Source organism: Pantherophis guttatus, chromosome 16 (assembly GCF_059756535.1).
Source record: "Pantherophis guttatus breed Tessera chromosome 16, ASM5975653v1, whole genome shotgun sequence".
Classification (NCBI taxonomy): domain Eukaryota; kingdom Metazoa; phylum Chordata; class Lepidosauria; order Squamata; family Colubridae; genus Pantherophis; species Pantherophis guttatus.
In genome coordinates, this window is record NC_142078.1 from 18,395,796 (window position 1) to 18,408,116 (window position 12,321).

The window sequence follows — 12,321 nt, forward strand, 5'->3', positions numbered from 1 at the left end:
AAAGTGAGAGACGTAGAAAAAACGAGATATACAAAAATGATCCCCATGTCAGTTAATCCTTCGTTGGGTAATCTTTAGTATGAATGACGACCTTACAACATTTTCCCATGGAGTGAACCAAGCCTTTTAGTTCTGCATCTGTTATCATGTGAAACCAAGATTGAAGGATTGCTTCTATTAACTGGGTTTTATTGCTGGGTCGCTTCTGACTAACCAGTTTCTTTAGTCAGCTCCATAGATTTTCCATGGGGTTAAGATCTGGGCTATTCCCAAGCCATTCTAGCAGTGGAATAGGATTATCTTGAAACTCCAAAATAGAAGTGGTGTTATTAGACATCAAACCTCAAAAATACACTTTCCTTAAAAGGTTTCCAACAATTTTGGCCGCTACTGTAAGATGATCACAACTAAAAATTTTGGAGGAGAAACACAATACTTGGAAGGAAACTGGCAGGAACACTGATTCCTTAAATCTCAATCATTCCTTCTTCCCACCCATCTCTTTAAGGAGACCCTCGAAAGTGGGTGTCTTTTGCTTTTTATTTTTGTTTTCTTCCTAGTCCTCTGCTCTTCACCATCCAAAGTCAGGTTTCCAACGCTGGTGAGAAGATAAACCGAGATTTCCCAGGGCCGAGTGAAGTTTGCGCAAGGATTCCAATGTGTTAGTAATGTCCTTGGGGGAAATCTACTCTCAGTGTTGGAATCTGCTCTCTTGATTATCTCATTTTTTTTCTTTCTTTCTTTCAAGGTGGAGGGACAACGGGTTGGGTTGTTTTCTCCCACACTGTTTTTTAACACTCACATTGGCAAGGCTTAGAAAGATACAGAAGGAAAGAATTCAGATAAAATACGTCCTTTTTTCCTTCTCTGTAAGGAAGGCAACAAAAATAATAATAATAATAATCACATTTTTTTCCCTCGGTATAAAAAGCTCATGCAGTTTAGCTACGAGGCAGCCTCAGAAAGAGGAGATAAAACTCAAACGTGTTTACAGTAGTGACCAAAATTGTGGAAACCTTTTGGGAAAAGTGTATTTTTGACTCACTCAACAACTGCAGTGATCCACTTAACAATCGAGGCAAGAAAGGTCATAAAATGGGGGCAAAACTCACTCAACAGGTGTCTCAATTAGCAACAGAAAATTGGGGTTAATTGTGGTTGTTAAATCAAGGACTGTCTGCATCGCATACAAAACTATAAATTTCCCTTTCTGGTCTTATTCGTGTCAGGACGCCCCTTGGAAACTATCAATCATAGTTTAGGGATTACCCAGCCCATCGTGGCTCCCAGCTAAATACGGGGTTATTAACTCAGCCCGAAATGAATCTTAAAGGACTGGTGTGTCTGTTAATTTGAGCCACTTGGTATTCTTGCTGAGCGATTTTTGTCTCGTTCTTTGGAGGTGACGGAAAGGCATCATTTAAATATTTAAAATGCAAATCGATCGATTTATGCATGCAGGGAATTAGGATGTAAAGAGGATAAGCCCTCCGGGGTGTAGATGGGTGTAATATGGATTTAGCATCCCATTTGCTGATCCTTAACAAATACAATCCCAAAGTCTCCTGCCCAGGCTGGGAAACACCCCCCCCCCCAAAGATAAGATATTTGTAAACATTCACACCGTCAGCTCATTGCCGTTTTAAAGCAGGATTGAAAAGCCTGGGGTCAGGAAAAGAGATATATTAACACACGTAGATGTACAGTACAAATCCCGTATTCTTAAAAAACTCAGATAAAGCTTTCCCGATTATATGTGTGAATGTAACCGCAGAGTTTCTCTCTTTTAAGCTCAACAGGGCTGAAATAGCTTTCTATGTCAGCAAGCGAATGGATTCCAGATCGCTGATATACAAGAAGGATTTGCCATTTGAGAGAAGCGTTCCACAGTTTGCTTGCTAGAACCGTGATGGTGAATCTATGGCACGCAAAGCCATATAAATGGGCACGCGAGCTCACATGCGCACCGGCCAGCTGATTTTCGGGCCTTCTGGGCCCACCAGAAGTAGGGAAACAGGCTGTTTCCTTCTTCCGGAGGGCCTGGGGGTGGGTGGGGGGTGGGGAAGGCCCATTTTTTGCTCTCCTCAGGCTGCAGAGCCTTTCTGGTCCCACCGGAAGTTGGCAAGTGGGCTGTTTTCAGCCTCCGGAGGGCCTCCGGGTGGGTGGGGAAGGCAGTTTTCAGCCTCCCCAGGCTTCTAGAGAGACCCTGGAGCCTGGGGAGAGCAAAAAACGGGCCTTCCGGTCCCACTGTGCCATCGCATGCCAAAAGCGGGGGAGGGAGCCGTGCGTGCATGCGTGTGGGTGGGGCGCATATAATTATGAGTGTGGGCACGCACGACCCTCCTGCACTCCCCCCGCTTTTGGCACGCGGTGGCAAAAAGATTAGCCATCACTGCCTTAGAACGTCGCAGGTTTGGGTCCTTGATTGGCGAAGGTGGTATTTTTTCAGGACAAGGGATGGGAAAATATCAAAATTTTGGATCCTCTGCTTGTTTGTCGATTTCCCAAAACACTGTTTCTTGTCCAGTTTTCACCATTGTGGGTGGGTCAATTTCATAAGATATTGACACAACCTGGGTCCAGTCAATTTCACCACCGTTTTGTCTATTCAATTCCACAGCTAAGAGGCTGTTTTTGTTGGTTTTTAACGCTTGTCTTAAAAAGAAAATGAGAATTTCTCTTTAAAGCATTTCTCAAACTTCTGAAGAACTGGAAACAAGCAAATTCTACATCCCTGGCACTGGAATTTACTCCCGATCCTGGCAGCCAATTTTCAATTTTTCTGCATCAGGGTTTCAAATCTCTTAGAATCTTTTTTTTTTTCTCCTTTTTTCCCTCCCCACCAGGGTCCAAAACTCCTTGGACCAAAAAAAGCACAAGGCTCAGTTTTCCCAAGACTTGCAAAATGGCTGTTTCAGGTTTCTAGTCCTCAGGACTGCAATGAATTTGGGAGGTCTCCATTTCGGGGTTTGATTCTTAAGGTTGGTTGCGGCAGCCCAGAATCACGGATGGTTTACTCAAGCTATTCTCTGTCCCTGACAAAGATGCATTCTGGGAACATTTCCTTTTTTTAAAAAAAGGGTCTATATTGATTCCCTCACTGCCACTCCTCAATTTTGCAGGCCTCCTTTCAGCTCTAACAGCCGCTGGGCAAGCTCCGAAGAATAGCTTCTAGGTTCTCCTTGTCGCTCTGGATCTCCTCCAGATCTTCTTCGAAGGCTTCCAATGATACCCGTTGTTGCTCAGCTTCCCGTACCAAGATGCCCAGCGTCTGATTCAGGGAACCAGGTCCTGCCAGGCGCAGCCTCAAGTTTGCCAGCTGGACCTGGCTTGCATGGAGCACAGCTGCCGATTGATCCAGGTTTCCTGGGTGGGGGGGTGGAGACAAAACAAGAGTGTTGTCACTAAGGGAGGGGGACGGACACCCCCAAAAATCACAGCTCCAACATCACAGCCCTGCTAAGTAGACCAGACTGGGAAATCAACTCCACAGCACAGAACCTGTCAGGGATTTCACCCCTGAATTCAGCAGGTTCTGACAGGTTTTGTAGAACCTGTAGCGGAAATTTTGAGTAGTTCAGAGAACCGGCAAATGCCGCCTCTGGCTGGCCCCAGAGTGGGGTGGGAATGGAGATTTCGCAATATCCTTCCCCCAGGAGTGGGGAGGGAAGGGAGATTTTGCAATATCCTTTCCCTGCCATGCCCACCAAGCCACGCCCACCAAGCCACGCCCACAGAACCGGTAGTAAAAAAAATTAGATTTCACCTCTGCCTGAATTGTTCCAAGGAAGCTCAAACCTTAAATAATTTAATTTAAAAAAAAAAATCTTTATGGAAAGAAGAGTCTGCCCTCTAGTGGAAATGACTGGGAATGCTGAAAGCTTGGAACAGGTGTATTCCTTGCCAGGTAAAAGCTAAATCCACAGGTATATTTGATCAACTTTCCCTCGGATGCCTTTTAAATATCTGTTTTAACACCTCAAGGACTACTTGGAATCACGGAACGAGGCAAGCTTGGATTGGGCTAATCTTGGTTAGTTCAAGGTGGCCATGAATTGAGGGCTTACCTAGCTTGGAAAGCAGATGCTTGAGGGCCTTAATGTCCATCTCCAAGGAGCGTTGGGCCACTTGGAAGTTCTGACCAAGCCTCTTCATCTCCATTACGACCTTCAAACAAGACAAGTCTTACGTTAGCGTCCTCCAATGGTCCCTTCTCCTGATGTCTATTCAGATTCTCCGTCATCCAGGTCATGGCTGTCCCAAAAAGTTTGCTTTTCCAAAGGGCAACTGGACTTTGTTTTCCCTTGAAGACATTTCACTCCTCCATCCAAGAAGCTTCTTCCGTTCCGGATGAACTGAACTCGACTTAGAACTGAACTTCTAAGTCAGAACGGAAGAAGCTTCTTGGATGGAGGAGCGAGACGTCTTCAAGGAAAAAAAAAAACAAAACAAAGTCAAAAGGCGCTTTTGGGACATCCCTGTCCTGATGTACCTTGAGGAATGGTGACCGACCTCCTCAGGTTTTCCAAGTTGGACCTGAAGCTCTTTGGCTTTGTCTTCCTGTCTGGAGATCTCTGCCATCGTAAGAGCAACTCTGGCAGACATTTTGCTGGCCTGCTTCTTCTCTTGCTTGGCCTGTCTTAGCACGTCTTCGGCCGCCTGCAGAACAGAAGAGTGAAAAAGAAACAGAGGAGAATGAATGACGCCATAAAGCGGCCCTTGTGCCACTTTTGGTGATTTGAGAGAGAGAAAGAGACCTTCTCGTTGCTTCTCCTTGGTCCCCAAAATAGTCTTTTTTTCTCAGCTGTTTTTCCATTCCCCATTTTCTAGCCAGGATTTCTAAGTGGTCTCCCATCCAAGAATTTACAAAGTCTAATTCTGCTTATTTGTTGTTGTTGTTGTTGTTTTGTAAAAAAAAAGATTTTAATGAAACAAACAAATAAAAGAGGGGAGAAAAAAAACCCCCAACAGATACAATATTTGTGTGTGTGTGTGTACTTTTTTTAAAAGGATAAGCCAAGGTCTAAATATTTATCAACCTCAGGAATGTTAAAATATGTGGCTTGGATTGGCAGAATTCCTGAGCCAGCATTCAACATACTGGGCGGGGGGGGAATTCTGGGAGTTGAAGTCCAGACATTTCAAAGCATGCTGCCTGGGGAATTCTGGGAATTGAAGTCCAAATATTTTAAAGAAAACTGCTTGGGGAATTCTGGGAATTGAAGTCCAGATATTTTAAAGAAAGCTGGCTGGGGAATTCTGGGAATTGAAGTCCAAATATTTTAAAGAAAACTGCTTGGGGAATTCTGGGAATTGAAGTCCAGATATTTTAAAGAAAGCTGGCTGGGGAATTCTGGGAGTCGAAGTCCAAATATTTTAAAGAAAACTGCTTGGGGAATTCTGGGAGTTGAAGTCCAGATATTTTAAAGAAAACTGCTTGGGGAATTCTGGGAGTCGAAGTCCAGATATTTTCAAAGATGCTGAGGTTGAGGAATTCAACTCCCAGAAGTCCAGACATTTCAAAGCATTGATGCCTAAGGGAATTCTGGGAGTTGAAGTCTGGATATTTTAAAAGGATGCTGGTCGAGGGAATTCTGGGCATTGAAGTCCACACCTCTGAAGGTTGCCAAGATTGAGAGTTACTGGTCTAGGAAGCACAAGTACCTTAGCATTTTTCTTAGAGACCGATTCCCCATCACGGGCAATTTCGAAGGCCTTTGCAGAAACGGTTCCAGAATTTCCCAGGGCTCTCTGGGCCTGCCTGACCTTCCTCTGGGTCTCCGCAATCGTCCTGTCCCGCACTGCAACCCTCTTCCTCCTGACTGCATTGCGGCCTTTAGGGTTTCCCATCAGGGTCTTCATTCCTGCCGGCAAAAAAGGAGAAACCGGTTATCCTGTTTCAGGCTGGATAAAATTATAAAGAAAGGCTGAGATCGCCATTGAGACCAGAATTGGCGTGGCTAAGGATAGCGTTTGTTAAGTGAGCCGCACCCATTTTATGACCTGTTTTGTCACTGCCGTTGCAAAGTGAATCACACAGTCGTTAAGCAAGTCCAGCTTCCCCATTGACTTTGTTTGTCGGAAGCTGGCTGGGAAGATTGCCAAAGGGGATCACACGACCGCAGGACAATGCAACAGGCATAAGTACATGCCAGTTGCCAAGAGTCTAAATTTTGATCACGTGACCATGAGGATGCTGTGACGGTCATAAGTGCAAGGACCAGTCCGAAGTCATTTTTTTCAGCGCCGCTGTGACTTTGAACAGTCGCTAAACAAATGGTGGTAAACCAAAAAGTTTTTTTTTTAAAAAAAAATATATTTTGTTGTCTTTTTTCTGCACCCCCAAATTTGTCTATAAGATTGTCCTGATTCATAGTAAGTCCAGTTCTGGATGAGAGTTCAGAAGTTCCAGAGAGAACCGGAGGGTCTGGGTGCGAGTTTACCCATCCGGGAGAAAATGTTCTTGAGATTAAGTGGTTAGGATTAGTCTCGGTTTACCGTCCAGTGTGGTCACCAAAGCCTTCGCTTCGGACACCACGGCCTCTCCGTTGGCCAGGGAGGACTCGGCCAGTGCTTGTGCATTGTCCATTCTCTGCCATAGCTGTGAAACAGAGAAAAGCAAAATTAGGCTAAAAAAGTCATAACTGCGAACATTCGCTAAAAATGACCAGTAATTATTTAACTTTGGAGCAGGCTTGACTTGAGTTGATGCCCTAAGTAAGCCATCCCGTTAGATTGTGGGTGAGGATGATGGGTGTGTGTGAACCCAGCCAAAATGTGAATTATTCGGTTATTATATTGCACAGGGCGGTAGTACCGGGGCTGCAAATCTCGCGCTGATCACCAGAGGGCAGACCAGAGTTAGTTTGAAATACTTCTTTGCTGCCCCCTAATGGCCATTTGTGGCATTACGGGGTTGATAGCGAAGCCTTTTAAAAGACGGAGTCAATCAAATAAGTCTAGGTTGTTGACCCCCAAGATCTGACCACGAATGTCAGCTATTCCTTCAGTTGATTGTTTCTTTGCATCCTGGTTTGTTGTGCCAAATTTTGCTGCCAAATAAAAGGCAAAATCAAGCCACAAAGCACTCACTTCTTCCAAGGGCTGAGTCCTCTGTAGCATTTCTTTTAACCCAGTTTCTACAGCCAAGGATTTGTTGGTTGCCAACCGTTGTTTCCTTTCAACCAGTTGTTGAATTTCCTCTGCTTCTTGGACCAGATTTCCAGCTTTCTCCACCAGAGGGCGCTGCAAGATCAGAGGCTGGGGATTTTAATCGAAATTAAAAACTACCCAGAATTGGAAAGACAAATTTATTACTAGAATTATGACATTTATAGATTGCTGGGGTACTTTTTTTGGGGGGAGCTCCATGTGAGCCCCCCAAGATAGCTTGTGCTCCATAAATCAGCCGTGTTTAAGCACTAGCCAGCTCTCCATAGGCCACCAGAATCTGCCTACGGGCAAATACGCTGAATTCCATGCAATTATAGAAACAAGCTAGTGGAAAAGAGATGGAAAGATTTTCTGCCTTATTTTTGCCTCATCCCACATTTAAATCAAACTAGGTGTCTATCCCGTCATTACCTGAAAAAAAACAGAAACTTCCTTTTTCTTCCTCCAATTCTAGAAACTCAATAATTGATTGATTGATTTTTTTGGCAGGCTATTAACACCCCTATTTTTATTTTCCAGGTTGCTTTGCACAGTGCACCATACTAAAAAACCTTAGCAAAATGAAGAAATAAAGCTAATTTCCTTAGACCGCACCCAAAAGACCACCATTAAAACAACAGGGACTAACACAATAGTTATGCTAAAAGTTTTCCTTTGCAGGAAAGATTTAGGAAGGCATTTCTCCACTTTAGCAATTTTAACATGGGGTGAACTTCAACTCCCAGAATCCCCCAGCCAACTTGCTGGAGAATTCTGGGGGTTTGGCAGCCAGGATGCATGAGAAATGTGAAGTCCATCCATATAAAACATATTGGCTGGGGAATTCTGGGAACTGAAGTCCATGCATCTTAAAGCATGCTGGCTGGGGAATTCTGGGAATTCTACCACCAGCAGTCTAGGGAATTCTGGGAGCTGAAGTCCACGCTTCTTAAAGTTGTTGAAATGGAGAAACACTGATTTAGAAGACCTGGAATCAAACTGGAAAAGGCATTAAGTGGATAAGGAATATACAAAATATAATCCAATATAGAGAAAACCTGATTCCATGAACAAAGGATGTAGAGAAAAAATCGTCCTGTGACTAATGCTTACCAGTTCCAAAGTATTTGTCTGAACCAGGGTTATGTTGCTCTGATGGCCTGAAACCAGGATCTCAGCATCTTCTATTTGCAAGATGAGGGTTTTTTGGGTCTCTTCGATTTTCTCACCACTGCAAGGCAAACGTTCTCAAATTATCAACTCATTTAAACGGTGGGCTTGGTCTCTGTGGGACTTCACAGATATCCTTGTAATTTAACAAAGATCAAAACTGGAAGGAAATGAGTTTTAGCAGTGGTGAAATCCAATTTTTTTTTACTACCAGTTCTGTGGGCGTGGCTTGGTGGGCATGGTGTGGCTTGGTGGGCGTAGCAGGAGAAGGATACTGCAAAATCTCCATTCCCACCCCACTCCTGGGGGAAGGATATTGCAAAATCTCCATTCCCACCCCACTCTGGGGCCAGCCAGAGGTGGTATTTGCTGATATTTGCTAGGATAGAAAAATTAGAGCTGAATTTCAGGCAGGGTCTTGCTCATTTTATTTTAAAGCAGTCTGGCTGAGGATTTTTGGGAGTTGAAGTCCACAATGCTTAAAGTTGCATGCTGGCTAGGGAATTCTGGGAGTTGAAGTCCGCCCATCTTCAAGCATGCAAGCTGGAGAATTCTGGGAGTTGAAGTCCATCCATCTTAAAGCATAAAGGATTGGTGGAAGTATTTCCCCCCACATCCCCCAAGACTCAAAGAAGCTCTGCCAATAAATGCCCCATTTACCATGCTTAACCTGTTCTTTTAGCTGTTGCCTCAAACTCAATTTTCCTGATCTTAATTTACTTTAGTCTAATTTAATTTAGGTTGGCTTAATTAGGAAGGCCTTATGCAAATCTCGAAACGTGGCTGAGGCAGTCTTAGAGAAAACACGTAGCCACGTTAACCAGAAATGTTTAAAACAGGCCTTTCTTCCTGTTTACCACATCGCTTTTTAAAGCCCATCGGGGCATCTAGTGGCTGGGAGTTCCACAGTTTTAACAAAGGAAGCTCCGACTCTCAGTTTGCATGGAGCACACAGCAGAGGGCCCAAAGAGCCGCATGCGGCTCCAGAGCCACAGGTTGCTGACCCCTGTTCTAGACTCTGTGTCACCATCCTGGACCTCACCAACTCACCTTTCTTCCATGTCTCGCCTGAATTCCTGCATCCTCTTGCTGACGTTTGCAACATTTTGCAGAAGTTGATAACTCGAGTTGGATGCCTGGATGGCTCTTCTGGCCAGATCTTCCACCAAGGATGCAATTTCAACATGGCTGCAAAGAGGGAAAAAAAAAAACACCACCAATCTGGTGACTTTGGTGGTGGACGTCTCCCAGCCTAAAGATTTTCCCAAATCCCAGGTCTGGAGAGAAAATTCTCCATATACTTAAACCATTCCAGATATTTTAAGTCATTCGATCAACTTGATAGTACAGTGGTCTACACAGCCTGTAATTAACACAGCTGCCTGCAATTACTGCAGGTTCGAATCTCCCCAGGCTCAAAGTTGACTCAGCCTTCCATCCTTTCTAAGGTAGGTAAAATGAGGACCCGGATTGTGGGGGCAATAAGCTGACTTTGTATAAATATACAAAAGGATGAAGGCTATTGCTTAACGCATTGTAAGCCACCCTGAGTCTCCGGAGAAGGGCGGCATATAAATCAAATTAAAAAAAAAAAAAAACTTGAATGAGTTGCCTAATTAAGCTAGTCTGTACAAGGATGGGGCAATTTGCATTTTTACGAACAGCATGTAAAACTTACCTGCGAGCCAAAGCGCTGGATCTGATCGCATGGCGGCTCCAGTTTGTAGACGGATAAGAAATCTCAGAAGAAAATTCCTAGCAGGGCGAGAGAAAAGAAAGAAAGAAAGAAAGAAAGAAAGAAAGAAAGAAAGAAAGAAAGAAAGAAAGAAAGAAAGAAAGAAAGAAAGAACAATTGCTCTTTTGACTGTCCAGTCTCTTCTTAAAAACCTCCAGTGATGAAGCGCCCACAACTTCTGGTGGCAAGCTGTTCCACTGGTTAATTGTTCTCGATTAACCAACATGTTTGTTGCCAACTGCCTAAATTTTGATCACATAACTGATAAAAATTCAGAGCATCAAAATTTAGAGCATGCTACAATGGTCATAACTGCGAGGATCAATTGTAACACTAGCACTTTTTCCCGGTGCTATTGTAACTTCAAATGGTCACTAAGCAAGTTTTCCTGTACTGTACTGTGTCGCAATTTCTTCCCCACTAGGTGGCGCCAGTTAGCAAACTTTGATCCAGTTGAAAAACTAAGTAGGGTTATTTTATTATAAATTAGATCTTGAGAATAATATGAAGATATACAGGAAGCTTCCTGAAATGGGGCCAGAAATAAGGACATACACAAAGCTGTTGATTGTCCATAGTTTTTTCTTTAAAAAAATAACGTGTAATTGGCGTGGGAAGCCAACTACAGTTAAATAAGTAAGTTGTGCTCGTTTGCAACCGCCACCGAAAGACAAATGAGCAACTTACATGTTAATCGCTTTCATTTGGCACCGGGTGGCAACGGCACATAAATAAACAAGTGTGCACTCATAATTTACAGCAGGCACCAGGAGCCAATTTCACAGGAGTAAACACATGCAAATGATTGACAATTGCCTCTGCAAGTCAATTACAAATAAACAAACAAACATTTGCAACTGGCATTAGGATGCCACTTGCAAAGGAGGGATGGATAAACAGAGAGAGAGAAATAGAGATATGTCAGATGGATGGACGGATAGATAGACACAGGCAGACAGATAGAAAGAAGGTAGATAGAAGATAGATAGATAGATAGATAGATAGATAGATAGATAGATAGATAGATGGATGATTAGAGAAAGTGATCAGAGGGATGGATAGATAGACACAGAGAGATAGACAGAAAGAAGGTAGATAGAAGATAGATAGATAGATAGATAGATAGATAGATAGATAGATAGATAGATAGATATTAGAGAAAGTGATCAGAGGAATGGATGGATAGACAGAGACAGACAGACAGACAGAAGGGAGAGAGAGAGAGAGAGAGAGAGAGAAGAGAGACAGAAAGGTAGATAGGTAGATAGATGGTTGAATGATACATGTAGGTAGATAGGTACATAGATATTAGATACAAAGATAGATGATATATGATAGACAGATAGACAGACATGATAGTTAGAAAGAAGACAGACAGACAGACAGATGCTACTAATTTACTCCTGGCTTTGCAGTCAGGACAAATAAATGTGTTTCAATAATTTGACTCTGTGTAATTTTATGATGTTTGTGTGTCTATATTTTTCTTGACTGTACACCGCCTTGAGTCCTACAGGAGAAAGGCGGTATAGAAATATAATAAATAAATAAATAAATAAATTGAATTACAGACCTAAAAAAACAGATCAAAGGAAAGCCTTCTTTGATACAGATTTAGTACACAGGTCAAGTAGAGCCTCTAGGCATAGGAGCAGTATATCTTGGAACTCTGGCTACAGAGGGAAACAATGAGGTTCCTTGTTGGCAAGGGCCTACAGGACCTTACAGGACGTCCTTGACTTTTAACCAAAATTGGGAGCAGAGTTTTCCATGGCGAAGGAAAGCGGTTGCTAAATGAGTCCTGCCCTTACAATGTTTTTTTTTTTTTTCCTTTTCCCCATGGTTGTTAAGTGGATCGACGCAGATTGCAGTCCTTAAGCAAATTGGCTTGTTGAATGCCATGATATGCTGCAACCAACGTAAATACATACCGGTTCCCAAGCACCTGAATTCTGAACACGTGACTGTGGAGATGCTGCGACTGTCATAAATGCGAGGATCACTTTTTTTTCCCCCTCCCCAGTGCTGTTGCAACTCTGAATGGTTGCCGAAGGAAGGATTGTAAATTGAGGTCTAAACTGCACTAACGGTTGAGTTAGTTGCGCCAGTTCTTAGTGACTGATTTTTCCCGTTAACTCAGTTTTCAGCGTATTGAATCCAATTGTTCATTGGCTTGTGAAAAGACCAGCAGGGACTTTAACAGTCTCCGTGTTGTGTTGTTGTTGTTGTTGTTGTGTTTCGAAGGGAAGGGGCTTCATTTATCA

General features: G+C 43.3%; 1 protein-coding gene across 4 annotated transcripts in view; it reads right to left on the reverse strand.

Annotated features, from left to right (window-relative positions):
- Positions 1-1,668: 1,668 nt before the first annotated feature.
- Positions 1,669-12,321, reverse strand: part of LAMC3 (laminin subunit gamma 3) — a 38,366-nt gene continuing 27,713 nt past the window's right edge. Inside the window, exons 20-28 of one of the 4 annotated variants that reach the window (XM_060683951.2) lie at positions 10,001-10,077; positions 9,373-9,510; positions 8,266-8,383; positions 7,093-7,245; positions 6,499-6,601; positions 5,665-5,864; positions 4,513-4,659; positions 4,068-4,167; positions 1,669-3,366 (exon numbers count right to left, since the gene is read on the reverse strand). In XM_060683951.2, the coding sequence (XP_060539934.2) occupies positions 3,137-3,366; positions 4,068-4,167; positions 4,513-4,659; positions 5,665-5,864; positions 6,499-6,601; positions 7,093-7,245; positions 8,266-8,383; positions 9,373-9,510; positions 10,001-10,077 (1,266 nt within the window). In that variant the 3' untranslated portion in view covers positions 1,669-3,136. Of the gene's footprint in view, positions 3,367-4,067; positions 4,168-4,492; positions 4,660-5,664; positions 5,865-6,498; positions 6,602-7,092; positions 7,261-8,265; positions 8,384-9,372; positions 9,511-10,000; positions 10,078-12,321 lie in introns of all 4 variants that reach the window. The other 3 variants (XM_060683950.2, XR_015730118.1, XR_015730117.1) reach the window with 3 other exon arrangements.